Below are 20,297 nucleotides of genomic sequence, written 5' to 3' on the forward strand. Positions count from 1 at the left end.
AGAGTAGGCAATAGTTTGAGTTTAGATGAGATGAAAGAATCTGGCTTAAGGGTCAAGCAGGTAATAAATCCAAAGGTAGGATTGTTTGAGAAATGGTCTTATAGAGCAGGAACTACAGTGAGCTTAATCCTATAAGAAGGGTTGTTTTCTGATGTGAAGTCATAGACAGAACATCTAAAATTACATTTCTTCTAGCAATACTTATAAACATTTGAAATTTTTTTTAAATTTTTTTATTTATGATAGTCACAGAGAGAGAGAGAGAGAGAGAGAGGCAGAGACATAGGCAGAGGGAGAAGCAGGCTCCATGCACCGGGAGCCCGATGTGGGATTCGATCCCAGGTTCCAGGATCGCGCCCTGGGCCAAAGGCAGGCGCCAAACTGCTGCGCCACCCAGGGATCCCTAAACATTTGAAATTTAATCAGTTTTACAAATTATAAGCTGGAGACATACTAACTGTTTCTAACACATCTTCTAATGGCATTTGAGCAAGCAGTTCTTTTGTCCTCAGTGTCTCTTCTTAGTGATAATATCACATTGAATAGATCTTTTCAAAAAGATTTTAATTGGTTTAATAATTGTTATGAAACACTGGAATAGAATATTTGTGCTAAATTAGTCAGGCAAAGAAAGACATGGTAAAAATCGCAAATGAAATAAGGAGGTAGATTTAGATGTAAATGAGTCCTTGATGGATGGCCAAGTCTATGGTAGAGTTATTGTCTATTTGAGAAGATTATGCACTGGATAAAGAAAATGTTAAAATTGATATTTGTAAAATTAATTTCCTTTCTATTTTTTTCTATTTTTTGTTCATATAAAAGAGAAAAATGGAGAGACTCATTAACACAGGAGAAAAATAGGAAGGAAATAGAATCATGAGAGGAAGAATTACTCTGGATAATCTCAAGACATTTCACCAATTATATAAAAGATCTATTTCTAGTTGTATTTTATATAGTATATGAACATTACGTAGTACTAATTCTTTTTTTCTAATTGTTTTGAAACGTTTTGTCTTTCTGAAATGATTTTCTCTTCCAAGCTTGGCCTAGAATTGAAGTTTTAAAAATTTTATCCTACTTTTGATTTCCAAAGATTTATCGTAATGTAATGTAGGGCAATGATTAATGTAAGATATACATATACACACAATATATGTACACCTCTGTATATGTGTGTATACATATATGTAAGATTATACACTGATCATTCTGTGTGTTTGTGTTTGTATGTGTATACTCACATATGCACATACATTTTGAAGATCATTATATGATTTTATTTTATGCTACAGGTTCTTCAGAGAGCTTTAATTTGATACTAATTCTTTCTCCAATTACCACATTATGGTTAAATCTTGGAAGGGCTTCTTTTCTTGATATATTTTAATAAAAGAACCCTTAAGCCTCATATTATCCATCTTTTCTTCATAGGCCATAGATTGTGTTGACTTCTGTTGCCTGAAAACTTACATAAAATGGAAACATTAAAAATATCATGTCAGGATCCAATAGTGGGATATAGTTGGAATTTATAATAGATCAAATGGAAGATAGAGTTTTACTTATTAAATAAATAACTAAATTCAGAATTCTCTTTGATATGTTAGTGTTGAGGTTAATTAGAGTGTATGATTTAGAGTGAGGCATAATAAAAATAATATTGAAATAGGTATTATACAACCCAGAAACTCCTCTGAAATCACTGTTTATTTGCCCAGTGACCTTGGGCAAGAGAGCCTCAGCTTGACTCATCATCAGTTGAAATGTGTAGTTAATAATATCTTTATTGCCCTGAGATAATATATGTGAAAATATACACAAACAATAAAGTTCTATATTAAGGTGACTACTGTAAATAATAGTTAATAATTCTTACAACAGTTTTATGAGACAATAATATTTCAGTTTTACAGATCATGAAGGTAAGGTTCAAAGGGTATGCTACTTGATTGAGCTCACAGTATTGGTGAGTGGGAAAGGCAGGATATGGATATGAGTTTGTCTGACACTGGACTTGATGCTCATAATTGCACAATTTTTATCTCTCATTTGAATAATAATTATTACCTAGAATAATGCATGGAAATGGAATTTTCTTTATTATCACCTCTGAATTATAACTGTGAAAGAGAAATAATATTTATTTTTCTTAAAAACAATGCAATGGAGTTCTAATTATCAAAATGTATTCTTCCTTTAGAATTTAATTGTCTTGGATCCACTCACAGTGACTGAGGAAGAAATTAGACCATCACTAGAGAAGCGTCTTGAAGCTATTATCAGTGGGGCTGCACTATTGGCTGACTCTTCATGCACGAGAGATTTCCATCGGGAACGGATTATTGCAGAATGCAATGCCATTCGCCAGGCTCTCCAGGATCTGCTTTCAGAGTACATGAACAATGTAGGTAACTGGCTTTCCACCAGTCCCATACACTGATATGTGCTGAAGTTCTTTCTGTGTACAAATGTGATAAATTATAAATGAGTACATGTGTTACAAGGGTTGGCTTTCTGCTTGGGTGCTGCTTACAGAGTACAGCATTGATATAGTAGTTTCTAGGGATGGGATCCAACTGTGTAATTGTTTTGTTTGAGGCGGTATTTAAATATTAGTTGAGGAAAGGAGTCAATGTTAGAGAAAAGAAATGAGTTGGACATCAATTTAAAGGATAAAAGGAAAATGATGAAAAGGGCAGGATTATGTTGGTGAATAACAAAATTAGAGTTTAGACAGTATTAGATAAGGTTAATGCTGAAGGATCAGGGGTCATTTGTGAAGGTGTAAGGAGCTCATGTAATTTGTAATGTTAGCTCCTAACCTTTTTCACATGTGACATAATGTCACAATTTTTTTTGGAGTTTTAGCTATCTCATAGGAATAATAAAAATGCTTTCTAAATTTAGAGAGATGCAAAAGTATTTGTTTCAAGGTGCTTTTAGTTTCACTTCATCATCTTTATATATGATATATTCATTTCATATGTACATATCTACATCGATCTATGGAGTATCTATGCCAATTCTTACATTCAAATCTTATTGCTGTTTTCAAAATAGAGAAGAAAGCCTTGAAGACATTGGAGGCATATATTGTTCATAAAGCTTCCTTAAATAATAGAGCTAAACAAAATGAAGGATTTATAATATATGTAATTAATATATAACAATGTATATTTATAAAATATTTTGTTCATCTGCCTTATAAATGGAATAATTAAAGAATTATAAGGGTACATTTTGAAAATTATTAGTTAGAAAGCATATGACTTTTGGTGTGAAGTTGAAGATTTAGGATTGTTCAGGATAAGTAATTTATATGAATAATTGAAATGTGCTAAAATTAGTTAATAAGTTTTAAGGCTCCTTCTGCACATTTGATGTATCTCCATACTCTTAATATTTGATGACTTTGGCTCCCGACCAAAAATCGTTTGCCTGTCAAGAAATCAAAGTTGTAAAGCAGATTGTGTTAATAAGAACAACGTGTTAGTAACATCATATCCTGCTTCTAAGCTAGAATATCTCCATTTTTAGCATATGATATATTCTTTTTCTATTTCCAGTATTTTTTATTATTTTTTATGGAAAATCATGACACAGCAAAAGAAATAGAAAATTATATAAGGCAAATATGAACCCAGAGAACATATAATATATTCTTAAAGATTTTTTAAGGGAAGTCATCAGTTATAAGAAACTCAAAAGATAATATTGTATTGGATTTCCTTCTCTCATGATCTGTAAACTATTAAAATTATTATTCTCATATTATAGATAAAAATACAATTATATTTAAGCTATTTTATCTCTAAACTATAAAATTATAGATAATTTCACTTCATCAGATATAGATAAAGTTGTTTTATTCCTTTAGATACAAAAGTGAACAGATATACATGCACAGTCACCTACATACATAGTCAAGGATGGCTACGTAATTGTAGAGCTTGATGCAAAATGAAAATGCAAGTATTTTTGTTCAAAAGCAGGACAAAAAACTTTTTCCCTTTTCACAGTCTTGATTGACCCAACAAAGGTAATTTTTATTTACTATTTAATGTTAGTCTCTCTAGTGCTTAGGGATACTTGTGGGAACATGCAGACCCTCACAGGTATCTGTGGCTTTTCATGACTGTGACCCACTTTGCCTTTTGCCAAGGGTGACAGAGATTGTTGGGTGAGGGAGGCAGAACTAAATGTAAGTCTAGGACATATGCTTCATCACTCCATCAGACTGTGATATGAGAGCATTAAAGGCCAACCATGGGGTTCTTTCTGAGTATGGGGCCCTATGTGCAGTCACAGTCCCCAGACGCTGGTCCTGTACATCATCAATACATATCACTTAAGTGATTTCATGGCTCTCTTCAACTTTGGGTTAAGAACTATTTGAGTCAAAAATACTCATACCAAAGGTGAAGTGATGGGAACATTCTACCCTGGGAGCAATCATTAAGAAAGGGCATTATATCTAGATATTTATAAACAATAATAAAACCAACTGAAAGTTGGTCTGCTTTTTACTATCACTGTGTTCTAGCAATTCTAAATGTTAAGTGAAAAAATGTTTTCCTCAAAACTTTTTCTAAGTTCTAAACAATTACCGTGGTTAGAATTGACTAATAATAATAAGTATGTATGATTCAAATTGCACATTTTATTATTATACTTTAATAACCATTATATTCCTTATGCATTTAAACAGCAGATTCAAAATAAACAATGATGACACAATGATTGTAAAGACAAAAAACTAGAAATAGAGTCACTTCAATTCTCTTATTTTACGTGATCATTTAGAATTTTTATTTCAATTTCTAAATTATGACAGTGGAACAGTATGAATTGCCAGGGTTAATATTTGTGTTAAGTAAATGCAAATTTTATACATGTGAAGTCCACATGTAAAAAATTTTTTTCATTTGTGTAATAATTTACTGACTTTGAGTACTAACTTTGTTTTTTTTATTTTTTTATTTTTTTTATTTTTATTTTTTATTTTTTACTTATTTTTATTTATTTATTTATTTATTTTATTTTTTAAATTATTTATTTATTTTTTTTTTACTTTTTTAATTTAATTTATTTTATTTTTTTATTTTATTTATTTTTTATTTTTATTTTATTTTATTTTTTATTTTATTTATTTTATTTTTTATTTTTTATTTTTTTATTTTTATTTTTTTATTTTTATTTTTTTAAATTTTTTTTTACTAACTTTGAAATTTGTTTCCCTTTTAAGATTTTTCCATTGCTTTAAAGTTAAAGAACATATCAAAAGAATAATGATTATTACTGAAAAGTAATTTTTGTCAAACAGAAAAGAGATGTTTAAATATCAACTCCAGTTATCTACTTCAGTGCTACATGAGGCACTGAAAATATATATATATGTATTTTTCTATGTTTTACTTCTCTTTTTCTTGACAGTGGTTTACTCTGATATTCAGTTTCAAGGCCCATTTGTCAAGTAAAATTTATATTACTAATATCCTTCTGTTAGATATGTTAGTTTTAAAACAAGGTAAGTTCTGTGTTAAAAGAGTGAAGTGGAAAGAAGCTTCTTCAGTTATAATATGCAAATAATTATGATCAGAGGTAAGTAGCTTTTTTTTAGTCATTTTCAGGTAATTATCTTAACTCACATATATATTTTTTAAGGGTAGCCTCAATGTAGGAATTTAAATGTTTTCCAGTTATTTAATTGGGTAGGTCCTACTACCCTTCATGCTTGATGGAGGCTGTTTTCTTCTTCCTTCCTCATTCCCTCATGTTTCCTCGTTCCTCTTCTGGCAAAGAAGAGTAAATGCCCCTGAAATACCTCTCTCTAATGGCACTTTCCCATTTTTAGCTCTCATCCCTGTTGGAATTTCTATGTTTACTTGCTGGACAGGAGCTCTAAGATAGTGAGAATTATCTCCCCAGCCAATAGCACAGAGACTTGCAAGTAGTTGGTGCTCAGTAATTATTATGTGGATACAGGTAGATTGAATTTAGTGTTTGCTTCTCAGTTTTTTAAATTAAAGTAACAGTGTGCCTAAAGCAATTAATTTGTATTTATTTATTATATTAAATGATAACCACAGAGAAAACATGGGAAGGATTAATAGTAAGAACAGAAATATAGGAAAGGAAAAAGAACAGAGGAGAGACAACTGTTCTTTGGGTGATCTTAATATATATATATATATATATATATATATATATATATATATGACACTATATATGTTTATTTATTCCTTTCTCTTAGGATATAATGTTAAATACTTATTGAGGAAGACATTTTTTTTTTTCAGGGAACGAAAGACTTATTGTGTGTGGGTAATGTCTGGTGATCTGCCCTAATGTTGGTGTTGAGGTCAGAGAAGGAGGAACTAAATTTATGCAGTGGTGGTTCACATGATCAGAAACCCATTTATATGCACATTATATTAACATTCTATTATAAGTACAATCCATTAATAATGAAAAATGTGAATCCGTAGTATTATGAGAAAACACTACAGAAGCAGTGTACTAGCTCCTTTTCATAAAACAGTGCAGTGTTTTAGGCCTTATAGTAGTATCTTGACTTAGACAATGAATATTGGAATTAAACAGCAGGAACCAATCTGGAAGAACAGTGGGATATATTATCAGAATACATTCCCAAGTTTATTTTTATTTTAGGATTATATCACAAATGATGTTTCTTTATAACTGTTTCATCAACTTTAATGAAAGGGAATGTACTTTGCTGGTATTAGCTGAGCTCAAACCTTTCTCAGAATTTGCTCAAGAATTTTAGGATAGCTGTTGTACTTTAGTCCTCAACTTCCAGTTTAAAGAATGCTGTGCAGGAAATCACAAATGTTGGAGAGGATGTGGAGAAAGGGGAACCCTCCTGCACTCTTGGTGGGAATGTGAACTGGTGCAGCCACTCTGAAAAACTGTGTGGAGGTTCCTCAAAGAGTTAAAAATAGACCTGCCCTATGACCCAGCAATTGCACTGCTGGGGATTTACCCCAAAGATACAGATGCAGTGAAATGCCGGGACACCTGCACCCCGATGTTTATAGCAGCAATGTCCACAATAGCTAAGCTGAAGAAGGAGCCTCGGTGTCCATCGAAAGATGAATGGATAAAGAAGATGAGGTTTATGTATACAATGGAATATTACTCAGCCATTAGAAACGACAAATACCCACCATTTGCTTCGACGTGGATGGAACTAGAGGGTATTATGCTGAGTGAAATAAGTCAATTGGAGAAGGACAAACATTATATCGTTTCATTCATTTGGGGAATATAAAAAATAGTGAAAGGGAATAAAGGGGAAAGGAGGAAAAATGAGTGGGAAATATCAGAAAGGGAGACAGAACATGAGAGACTCCTAACTCTGTGAAACGAACTAGGGGTGGGGGAAGAGGAGGTGGGCAGGGGTGGGGGTGACGGGCCCTGAGGTGGGCACTTGATGGGATGAGCACTGGGTGTTATTATATATATTGGCAAATTGAACACCAATAAAAAATAAATTTATAAAAAAATGTAAAAAAAAAAAAAAAGAAAAAGAAAAAAAAGGAATGCTGTATCTCATTTGGTGGGCCTGGTTTGCTTTTCAGATTAGTTAGGAGCTTTTGTAATTGGGCTGTTGACAGAGTAAATGCTTGATAATTATTGAGACACAATAAAGATAACTGTGAAAACTTAAAGCAAGATTAACACTCATTGTAACCTGTGGATGTTTTATGTGAATGTGACTTCAAGACTTCAAATTTTGTAAGCTTGTTGAGTAGAGAGGTTCAGCAATGGGAAATTAATATAGTTTATGTTTTCTCAGACTCAGTCCACATGACCCGTTTGAGTCTAGATGACTTTACTTCTTAAACAGATCAGTAAGTCTTGATCATTTTTTTGACTCAAACTCTGTTTAGTTAAGTTCAATGTCTTGTGACATTAGTAAGAAATTAGTAGGAAATGAAACCAGATGTATCTATAATAGAAAAAATAGACAACCACTTAGCATTTTAGTGATTATGTATATTTGTCCTGATATTTTCCATATATATATATAATCTTTTTACCTCCGTAGGTCAAAAGTCTGACAAGTCTCACTGTGATAAAAAAGTAAGTGTTAGCAATGCTGCATTCTTTTCTGGAGTCTGTAGGGAGAAATCCACTTCTTTGCCTTAACTTCTAGAGGCCATCCACATTCCTTATAGTCTTTCTCCAGTTTCACAGCCACCAATGTCACATTTCTCTGAATCTGTTTCTGTCCTCACATCTCTTTCTCTGACCCCAGCCAGGAAATGTTTGCTACTTTTTAGGACTCATGTGATTAGATAGGGCCCATCCAAATTATCCAGGATAGTCATGCCATCTCACGGCTCTTATCCTTATTTACATCTGTAAAGTTCCTTTTGTCATGTAATCTGCTCACAGATTCTGGGAATTAGGATGTGAACATCTCTGGGAGGCCCATGACATACACTAATTTCAGTCTTCCTTCCAGTCGCTTCTGTGGAATCATCACTCCTTACATTTTGAATCTATTATTTTGAATCTTACTTACTTCAAGCTTTATGCAGGCAGATCACATGTCTATTTCATTTACTATTTTCTTTCAAGCCTCAGGAACAATACTTAGCATTTAGAAGAGCTGCCTTGTATTTTTGAATGAAAGTATAAAATAAAATTATTGCATATTGTATATGCCATATAATAGTGAAACAGCTTCTTTGACATTAAATGAAATGAGCTCCAAGTATCTACTAGATTTATATGATGGATTGACTGTTATAAAAGGTCTTTTTTAAATTTTTTAATTTATTTATGATAGTCACACACACACACACAGAGAGAGAGAGAGAGAGAGAGAGAGAGACAGAGACAGAGACAGAGACATAGGCAGAGGGAGAAGCAGGCACCATGCACCGGGAACCTGACGTGGGATTTGATCCCGGGTCTCCAGGATTGCGCCCTGGGCCAAAGGCAGGCGCTAAATTGCTGCGCCACCCAAGGATCCCCTATAAAAGGTCTTATTTTGCAAAGTATAGGTCTCTTCTAAAACTCAGTGTGAGTATTCAGAAACATAATTCTCTCATCACAGTCTCTTCATTTGGATGCATATATAGATATATAGATATATTCTAAAACAAGATTTTTACTAATTAAAAAATATATTCCAAAGAATATTCAGAATCAGATGTTTAATTTTTGTTTTTTAAAACTTAGAAGTATATTTTTCTAAGGAATTTCTACTGTTTTTCTTATACTTTCAGGATTCGTTAGACCTAGTCCAACTTCTCTGATGTACAGCATAATTAAGGAATTCATGTGGGTGGGGCAGAGCAAGGAGGCTCTCTAAAGAAGGAAAGATTTTAGAGGAAAATCAGTTGTTTTTCTTTTAATTGGTGATCTTTCTATAATTGGTGAAAATGGAGTTGGAGGTGGGTGGCCGTCATACTTTATACTTGGTACTTTACTATAGGGAGTATTAGAGAGTTTAGTGAGCAATAGCTAAAGTAAATGAATCAGGTTTGGCTATATGGGAGCAATTTGCATTTCCAGACATCTTCCTTGCCCACTATTTTCTTCTTTTGGTGTTTTATGTGGAAGTGCATTGTTGGTTCTCATTATATGCTTGTTGAGTGAGTAAATAATCAAATGGGCTTGCTTTTGATATTCAGAGGCCTATTTCATTTGTAAGTCATGGATTTAATTTATCCCCTCTCCTGGGGAATTACAAAGATTCACTAAAGACAACAAGGAGATGTTAAAGGGTTTTTCTTCATTAAAAGTCCACTACCTCTTTTCTGAAAATCCATTTTAGAAATAATTTCAGCCTTATTTTTCATGATGATAAGATAAAGAAGTTAGGATGATCTATATGCAATGATTTTAAATGCTAGAGACAAGTTAGAACTAAAATTCTAAAAATGTAAAGGTAGCTTCCAAGTCCCTTCTCTTCCTTTCCTCCTTCCTAACTTCCTCCCTTCCTTCTATCCTTCCCTCCCTCCTTTCATTCTTTCACATAACTGGCTTTTCTCACACAGAGAAGAAGGCAGAAACTTAACAAAATATGAAGGTGGAGAAATTTATCCCAAATGAAAGAATAAGATAAGGTTATGGCCAGAGATCTAAGCCAGACAGATATAAATAACATGTCTGATGGAGAATTTAAGGCAACAATCTTCAGAATATTCACTGGGCTTGAGAAAAGAATAAAAAACATCAATCAGCAAGATCCATAACTCAGATATAAAAGAGTTATAAAAGAATCAATCAGAGATGAAAAGTACAATAAGCAAGATTAGAAACACACTTGATACAATGAACAGAAGGCTAGACAAAGAGGAATGAATTAATGACCTAAAGACAAAGTAATGAAAAGCAATGAAGCTGAACAAAGGAAAGAAAGAATTATAAAATACAAGAATAGACTTAGGGAACTTGTTGACTCCATCAAACCGTTTGCATTATAATATTCACATTATAGGGGTTTCAGAAGAAAGAAAAGAGGGGGAAAATGTATTTGAAGAAATAATAGCTGAAAACTTTCCTAATCTGGGGAAGGAAACAGACAACCAGATCCAGGAGGCACAGAGGACTCCCATCAAAATAAAAAAATCAGGCCAACACCAAGACATATTGTAATTAAATTTGCAAATATACTGATATAGAAAAATTCTTAAAGCAGAAAAACAAAAGAAGTCATTAACTTACATGGGAGAACCCATAAGAGTAGCTGGAGATTTTTCAACAGAAACTTGGCAAGCCAGAAGGGACAAAGTATTGAATGAGAAAAATCTGCAGCCAAGAATACTCTATCCCGCAGGGCTATCATTCAGAACAGAAGGAGAGATAAAAAGTTTCCTAAACAAAGACTAAAGCATTCATGACCACTGAATTAGCCCTGCAAGAAATATTAAAGAGGACCCTTTGAGTGGAAAGGAGAGACCAAAAGTAACAGTATAAAGGCAGGAAACACAAAAGCAATAAACATTTTCTGTAAAAATCAGTCAAGAAACTCACACAAATATATATATATAACATATGCCTAAAACATAGGAGGAGAGGAGAAAAGAATTGGTTCAAACTTGAATGAACATCAACTTAATATAGATTATTTATAGAAGTTATATACAAACCTAGTGGTAACCATATATCAAAACCACTAATAAACATGCAAAGAATAAAGAAAAAGAAATACAAATATATCACTAAAGACAATTAGCAAATATTGCAAGTGAAAAAGACAAGAAAGATCAGAGAAAATCTCCAGAAACAATAACAAAACAATTAATAAAATGGCAATGAATACATATCTATCAATAATTACTTTGAATGTAAGTGGACTAAATGCTCCAGTCAAAAAACATAGGGTATCCGAATGGATAAAAAAAACAAGACCCATTTATATACTGCATGTAAGAAACTCATTTTAGACCTAAAGATACTTGCAGATTGAAAGCAAGGCTTAGAGAAACATTTATCATTCAAACAGATGTCAAAAGAAAGCCAGACAGCTATACTTATATTGGACAAAATATACTTTAAAATGAAGACTATAACAAGACAAACAAGGACACTCCATAATAATAAAGGGAACAATCCAAAAAGAAGTTATAACAACTGTAAATGTTTATGCACACAATCTGGGAACAGCCAAATATATAAAATAATAAATAACAAACATAAAGGAATGAACTGGTAATAACACAATAGTTATAGAGAACCTTAACACCCCACTTACATCAAGGGGCAGATCATCTTAACAGAAAACAAACAAAAAACAATGGCTTTTAATGACAGATTGGACAAGATGAACTTAACAGATATATTCAGAACATTCCATCTTAAAACAGCAGAATAAATATTTTTTTCAAGTGCACATGGATCAATCTCCAGAATAGATCACATATTAAGTAAAAAAAAAAAAAGCCTCAACAAACAAATACAAAATGATTGAAGTCATACCATGCACCTTTTTTGACTACATAGTATGAAATTAAAAATCAACTACAAGAAAAAATCTGGAAAGACCTCAAATACATGGAGATTAAACAACATGCTACTAAACAATTAATGGGTCTCTCAGAAAATCAAAGAGGGAATAAAAAATACATGGAAACAAATGAAAATGAACACACAATGATCCAAAACCTTTGGCATGGAGCAAAACCAGTCTTAAGAGGGAAATATATAGAATAAAGCCTAACTCAAGAGACAAGAAAAATCTCAAATAGATAAACTAAGCTTACACCTAAAGGAGCTAGAAAGAGAACAACAAATGAAGCCAGTAGAAGGAAGTAGAAGGAAGGAAATAATAAAGCCAGTAGAAGGAAGGAAATAAAGATTGGAACAGAAAAAAAAAAAACTAAAAAAAAAAAACAAAAACTAAAAAAACCAATAGAACAGATCATTGAAAGCAGGAAAAAGTTCTTTGAAAAATCTATAAAATTGATAAAACTCTAGCCAGACTTATCAAAAAGAGAAAGGATCTAAATAGAATAAGAAGTGACAGAGGAGAAACAATAGCCAACAGCCCAGAAATACAATTATAAGTGGGTATTATGAAAAACTTTCTGCCAACAAATTGGGCAATCTGCCAGAAATGGATAAATTCCTAGAAACATATAAATTACCAAAATTGAAATAGGAAGAAATAGAAAACTTGAACAAACTGATGACCAGCACAGAAATTGAATCAGTAATTTAAAAACTAAAGAAACAAAAGTTCAGACCAGATGGCCTCATTGGCAAATTCTACCACACATAAAAGAAGAGTTAATATCTATACTTTGCATACTATTCCCCCACCCCACCCCAAAAAAAACCAGAAAGGAAGGAAAACTTCTAAATTCATTCTATGAGGCCAGCATTACCCTGATACCAAAACCAGATAAAGACAACGCTAAAAAAAAGAATAGGCCAATATTTCTCAACAAAATACTAGCAAACAGAGTCCAAAAATACATTAAAAGACTGTTTATCATGATCAAGTGGGATTTATTCCTGGGTTGCAAGGATGGTTCAGTATTCACAAATCAACCAACATGATATATTACATTAGTAAAATAAAGAATAAGAACCATATGATTATTTCAATAGATGAAGAAAAAGCATTTGATTAAGTATAACATCCATTCATGATAAAAATCCCTCAACTAAGTAGGTTTAGAGGGAACATTTATCAACAACATAAAAAACATTTTTCATATATGAAAAACCCACAGCTAACATCCTCCTTAATAGGAAAAAATTGAGAGATTTTCCTATAAAGTCAGAAACAAAACAGTGATATCTACTCTCACTACTTTTATTCAACATAGTACTGGAAATCCTAACTAACCACAGCAATCAAATAACAACAAAAAATAAAAAGCATCCAAGTTGGTAAGAAAAAAGTAAAACTTCACTGTTTATAGATCACATGTTACTATGTATAGAAAATCTAAGTCTTACCCCCAAATTGCTTAGAATTGATAAATGAATTTGGTAAAGTCACAGCATACAAAATCAATGTACAGAAATCTGTTGCATTTTTTTACACTAATAATGACACAGCAGAAAGAGAGGTTAAGGAATCAAATCCATTAAAAATTACACCAAAAACAAGATTTTTAAGTATAAAGCTAACCAAAGAGGCAAAAAACCTATACTCTGAAAACCTTAAAACGTGGATGACTGAGATTAAAGATGACACAAAGAAATGGAAAGACATTCCATGCTCATAGATTAGAAGAACAAATATTAAAAATGCATATATTCTACTGAAAGCAATGTAATGTAATCTCTATCAAAATACCACCAGCATTTTTCACAGAGTTAGAACAGACAACCCTAAAATTTGCATAGAACTACCAAACACTCTGAATAACCAAAGCAACCTTGAAAAACAAAAGCAAAACTGGAGGCATCACAATCATGGACTTCAAGTTACATTACAAAGCTGTAGTGATTCAGATATTGTGTTAGTGGTACAAAAATAGATCAGTGGAACAGAATAGAAAACTCAGAAATGGACCCACAAGTATATGGTCAAGTAATCTTTGATTAAGCAGGAAGGAATATCCAATGGGAAAAAGACAATTTCTTCAACAAATGGTGTTCGGAAAGCTGGCAGCAACATGCCAAAGAATAAAATTGGACCACTTTCTCATACCACATACAAAAATAAATTCAAAATGGATCAAAGGCCTAAATGTGAGTCCTGAAACCATAAAAATCCTGGAAGAGAACACAAGCAGTAGCTTCTTTCACACTGGCCATAGCAAATTCTCTCAAGATATGTCTCCTGAAGCAAACAAAACAAATATAAAATAAGCAAATAGGACTACATTAAGATAAAAAGCTGCTGCAGAGTGGAGGAAATAGTCAACAAAACTAAAAGGGAACCTACAGAATGGGAGAATGCAAATGACATATCTAATAGTGGTTAGTATCCAAAATATATCAACTTATGAAACTGAACACCTAAAAATGAATAATCCTACTAAAAGACAAGCAGAAGACATGAATAGACATTTCTCCAAAGAAGACATACAGATGGCCAATAGGCACATGAAAAAGATGCTCAACATCACTGATCATCAGGAAAATACAAACTGAAACTATAATGATATATTACCTTACACTGTAAGAATGGCTAAAATCAACAACACAAGAAATAACAGTGTTAAAAATAGAACTACCTTATGAACTATCAATTGCACTATTAGGTATTTATCCAAAGGATATAAAGATACTGATTCAAAGGAGCACATGTATCCCAATGTTTATAGCAGCACTATCAACAATAGCCAAATTATGGAAAGAGCCCAAATATGTATTGAATAATGAATGTTTAAATATATGGTAAATATATACAATGGAATATTAGTGATTAAAAGGAATGAAATCTTGCTGTTTGCAACAATGTGGAAGGACTATGCTAAGTGAAATAAGTCCATCAGAGAACAAATACCACATGATTTCACTCATATGTGGAATTTAAGAAACAAAACAGATAAACATAGGGGAAGGGAACAAAAATAAAATAAGATAAAAACAGAGAGGGAGACAAACCATAAAAGATTCTTACCTGTAAAGAACAATCTGAGAGTTGCAGCAGGGGAGAGGGGGGATGGGCTAAATAGATGATGGGCGTTAAGTAGGATACTTGTTGGGTTGAACACTGGAGGTTAAATATAAGTGATGAATCACTAAATTCTATTCCTGAAACTGCTACTATACTATGTTAACTAACTTGAATTTAAATTTTAAAAAAATCATGGATGCCTCTCCTAGAAGGGAAAAGAAGACAAAAGAGCTATCTGGTATAGAAGATATAACCTTTGAAACTTTGAACTATGTATTGCTCTTTGCTTGGAATATATAAGTCCTGCCACTTTTAAGATATCCTCCATTACTTTTCAATTATTTTCATTTTACACAAATTACCTCATTCCCTCCTGTGTTCTCCCTTTATCTGGTTAGTTTACTTTAAAAAAAAAATGGCTGCCTACTTTTTTTTACTTTAGCTTTTCTATTTTTTGTTTAATTTAAATTCAAGCTAGTTAGCATACAGTATAATGCTAGTTTCAAGTACACAATATAGTGATTCAACACTTCCATATGGCACCTGGTGCTCATCACAAATGCACTCCTTAATCCTCATCACCTATTCATTCATTCATTCATTCATTCATTCATTCATTCATTCTTGACAGACACACATAGAAAGAGGCAGAGACACAGGCAGAGGGAGAAGCAGGCCCCATGCAGGGAACCGATGTGGGACTCGATCCTGGGTCTCCAGGATCACACCCCGGGCTGAAGGCAATGCTAAACCGCTGGGCAACCAGGGCTGCCCCTCATCACCTATTTAACCCATTTCCCAACCCACCTCACTCCTGGTAACCAACAGTTTATTCTCTATAGTTAAGAGTCTCTTTCTTGGTTTGCCTCTCTCTCTCTTTTTTCCCTTTGATCATTCGTTTTGTTTCTTAAATTGTACATATGAGTGAAATCATATATTTGTCTTTCTCTGACTTAATCTTGCTTAGCATATTACTCTCTATCACCATCCATGTTGTTGCAAATGGAAAGATTTCATTCTTTTTGACTGCTAATATTCCATTACATATATTATATATTGTATGTATATCACATGTTTATCCATTAATCAGTTTATGGACATTTGTGCTGTTTCCATATTTCCATATCTTGGCTATGTAGATAATGCTGCCCAAAACATCAGCGTGCATGTATTCATTTGAATTAGTATTTTTGTATTTTGTGTTAAATACCTAGTAGTGTGATTGCTGGATCATAAGGTAGTTCTATTTTTAACTTTTTGAAGACCTCCATAGTGTTTTCCAGAATGGGTGCACCAGTTTACATTCTCACTAACATTGCAGTAGGGTTCTTTCTCTTCATCCTTACCAATATCTGTTTTTTCCGGTGTCGTTCATTTTAGCCATTCTGACAGGTGTAAACTGGTTTCTCATTATGGTTTGTTTTGTATTTCCCTGATTATGAGTGATGTTAAGCACATGATTTCTAGTATTTGTGGGGAAAGTTAGTTGCTCACTTTAGGTTTCAACTGATCCTTTCCCAAGAAATGTGTCTCTTTTCTCCACAGTGTTTACGCCCTGCTCATGTAGTTCTTGGATGTTCCTGCTAGTTTGTTTTTAAATGTTGGAGTTCAAAGTTTTTTGTTACATAAAAAAAGGAAACAGGTTAAATGAAAGAAATGACAATAATCAAGTAGGAAGAAAGAGTCTTGGCATGAAATGTTTGTTAGTTCAATGTTGTACAAAAAATAGTGGTTTTGAGCTGGGCATAGTTCCTAGCTAGGAGGTGATATTTGAATGAAGAGAAAGATTGTTGTATTAGATGAAGTAGAAGCTGACTCTGAGGTAAGGGTTAACACACTGAAGGTACACATGTAAGGAAGTGAAGAAGATTTTCAGTAGAAGTCCTAGCCATCCCTTAGGGAGCCCTAGAGCTGAGATGGCTGTTTGCAGTTGTCCCAAACTGAGATGAATCTTTGTCTCTCTTAAAGGGTCACTCATAGAAGCAGTGTCACTTTGGACAAGAGGCTGCCTGCAGTTGAAGGCAACACTTAGGGAGGGACACAGCTATGGGTCATCTGTAGTTGATATTTCCTATAAAGGAAAGTGAATCACTATAGAATCCATTATAATAGTTAATTGAAAAAAAGTAATATGGTGGAGTTTTTTTTAGTGGACTTTGAACAATGGAATATTATCCTGCGTTAGCAATTACAGTCAGTATATTTGGCCTTCCATAGTTTTTAATTTACTGTTGGTAATGTTAAGGAAATTATTAGTTATTATTAACCATATAATTTGTAATCCAATTTAGAATACTTTTGAGAGATCAAAATGGTCTATAATAATTAACAGGCACTGATCTATAAAAGGTATAAGTCAGGACTGTCCCAAGCAGACATAGATATATGGTCACCTAGAAATTATGTGACTATTTATATATTACAGATGGAATAATACATATGAAGGGTTTTAAGAGGACTTTAACCTATTTTATTGATAGATTCTGCATTGGCCATAAAAGATAGCTAAAACATAAAGTTTGGTTAAAATTCTATTAGTGTTGTTGCAGTTTCTAGTCACATCATTCTTCTAGATTCATTGCGATAAAAACTGGTGATTTCTGAGTCTTAACAATCACAATTTTAGTTTTTTAAAAAGATTTTATTGGTTTATTCATAAAGAACACAGAGACATAGGTGGAGGAAGTGGCAGGCTCCCTGTGGGGAGCCTGATGCGGAACTCGATCCTAGGACCCTAGGATCATACCCTGAGCCAAAGGCAGATGTTCAACTACTGAGCTACCCAGGTGCCCCACAATTACAATTTTAGTTGTCAAGGGGAATCAAACAAGTAAGTAAGTAAAATAAAGCACAATAAAAACTGTAATAGTTGTTAGTACTAAATACAATAATAGCACCAAGTAGGGAGTAGTAAGCTCCTCTGTAGTTGATCAGGGAAGGCTTCATGAAGGAGAATGTTCTAACACTTGCTTTTGAAACATAGACACTTCAGAATTTCAGAAAGGGGTCACAGCTGTGCAAGGGCACAAAAGCAGGAATCAACATTGTGTGTTTAGTGTGGGAAACATAAGCGTTTGGTTTAGATGAAATGTATGGGAAAGAAGGACAGATGACATGTAAGACTAAGTATTTACAAATTCACAAATAGATTTCTTTCAAATATTTGATAAAATTTCTTTGCTTTCAAAACAAGTCAAATTTCAATTTAAGCCTTTCTTTAATGCTAACCAATTATGAGTCCCTTATAATATCACCTTAGCTATTTTATCTTTATAAATCGGTTTCTATTTGTGATATCGTGTTTCACAATAAGAAGTTTGTATTTGGTATTTGTCTCTTTTCCTGGCATAGAGCTCCTAAAATCCTTGGAATTTTATAAGTGATGAGAGTGATAAATGTATCTTTTGTTGTATTGATAAGGTGATTTTGGATCGAAGGATGAGTATTGGTTGCCAGGTAAACCAACCCTGTGATCAGAAGATTATAACTCTCAGTATTACCCCCTGACCTCCTGGGGATAGGGGATAGGCTGGAGGTTGAATTCAATCACCAGTGGTCAGTAATTTAATCATTCAGGCCTATTTAATGAAGCCTCCATAGAACCCCATAAAAATGGGGTTCTAAGAGCTTTCTGATTGGCAAATGGAGATTTAGGAATAGTGGCACACTCAAGGACATATCTTGCACCCCTTCCCATATACCTTATCCTATGTATCTCTTCCATTTAGCTATTTTTTGAGTTATATCCTTTTATAATATACTAGTAATCTAGTAACTAGAATGCTTCTCTGAGTTCCGGTGAGTTGCTCTAGCAAATTTATTGAACTTGAAGAGGGTGTTATAGTAACCTCTTGGAAGGTTACTATAACAAGTTACTATAACAAGGTAGCAACTTGGAATTGGCATCTGAGGTACTGAGGAGGTAGTGACAAATTTATAGTACTGAATTCTTTTTTATAAAGATTTATTTATTTATTTTAGAGAGAGAGAGCATAAGCAGGAGGGGCACAGGGAGAACCAAAGAGAGAGAATCTCAGGCAGACTCTGTGCTGAGCCTAGAGCCCAATGTAGAGTTCCATCTCATGATCTCAAGGTCATAACCTGACCTGAAACCAAGACTCAAACACTCAACTGACTGCACCACACTGGCACCACTGTAGTACTGAACTCTGAACCTATGGAATCTGATATTATTTCTGAGTAGATGGTATTCAGAATTGAGTTGAACTGTGGAACACTTTGCTGATGTTCTGAGAACTGCTTGTTGGCATGAGAGAAACTGCCCCCTGCCACATTGGAATTAGTACTAGAATATTTTATCATTGAAACATATTTTTGAATGAATTTGTAGGTAGGCTCTGAAAAAAAAGTTATCTTACCTTTGTGATATAACTTTAGGATCAAAGTCCAGTTCATAGCTTTATTTCTATGCTGAAGTAGGTTTAGCAGTCAGACACAGATAAGCAATTTGTGTAACTGATTTGCTTGACTATTTGCTACACTTAATTGGAGAAGACTATTAGTGATCTACAAATTGCAAATTGTCCTATTTTTTGGTTCCTCTTTTTACAACATAAATATTCATATGTTTTAAGTCTTGTAACCACAACAGAATAGCTTACTGAATTCTTGACATGAATTTACTCACTTGTTTTCCTCTGAAAAAAGAAATTGAAACTAGGTTTGCCTAAGTTTTTTCCTAAGAAGTAACTATTCCATTTTGTATCTGACAAAACTCAACCAAGGTTGTTGATTGACAAAACTTTATCATTCCGAAAAGTTGTTTACTTTATTGTACTAAGGCAACATTAACTGTTTCAGTTTGATATTTACATAAACTTGAAGCTGATTGAGTGTGATTCAGTCTGATGATCCTATACCTCATTTGAAAATACTTTTTTTCATTTATATGTGGCAAGAATATATAAGAAGTTTTATCTCCCTATAAAAAGTTTATTACTGGGGTGCCTGGCTAGCTCAGTTAGTAGAACATGTGACTCTTGATCTTGGGGTTGTAAATTTGAACCCCACATTGGATTAGAGATTACCTAAAAATAAAATCTTAAATTTTTTTTTAATTAAACATTATTGGGGCACTTGGATCGATCAGTGGTTAAGTGTCTGCCTTTGGTTCAGGTTGTGATCCCACGGTCCTAGGATTGAGACCCGTATCAGGCACCCCTCAAGGGGCCTGCATCTCCCGCTGCCTATGTCTCTGCCTCTCTCT

At 33.3% G+C, this 20,297-nt stretch overlaps 1 protein-coding gene across 7 annotated transcripts in view; it reads left to right on the forward strand.

Moving 5' to 3' along the window:
• Window positions 1–20,297, forward strand: part of CTNNA3 (catenin alpha 3) — a 1,730,823-nt gene that overhangs the window by 462,472 nt on the left and 1,248,054 nt on the right. For all 7 annotated transcript variants that reach the window (XM_041748054.1, XM_041748055.1, XM_041748056.1 and 4 more), the window contains exon 7: window positions 2,207–2,410. In XM_041748054.1, coding sequence (XP_041603988.1) covers window positions 2,207–2,410 — 204 coding nt within the window. The remainder of the gene's footprint in view (window positions 1–2,206; window positions 2,411–20,297) is intronic.

Source organism: Vulpes lagopus, chromosome 3, assembly GCF_018345385.1.
Source record: "Vulpes lagopus strain Blue_001 chromosome 3, ASM1834538v1, whole genome shotgun sequence".
NCBI lineage: Eukaryota > Metazoa > Chordata > Mammalia > Carnivora > Canidae > Vulpes > Vulpes lagopus.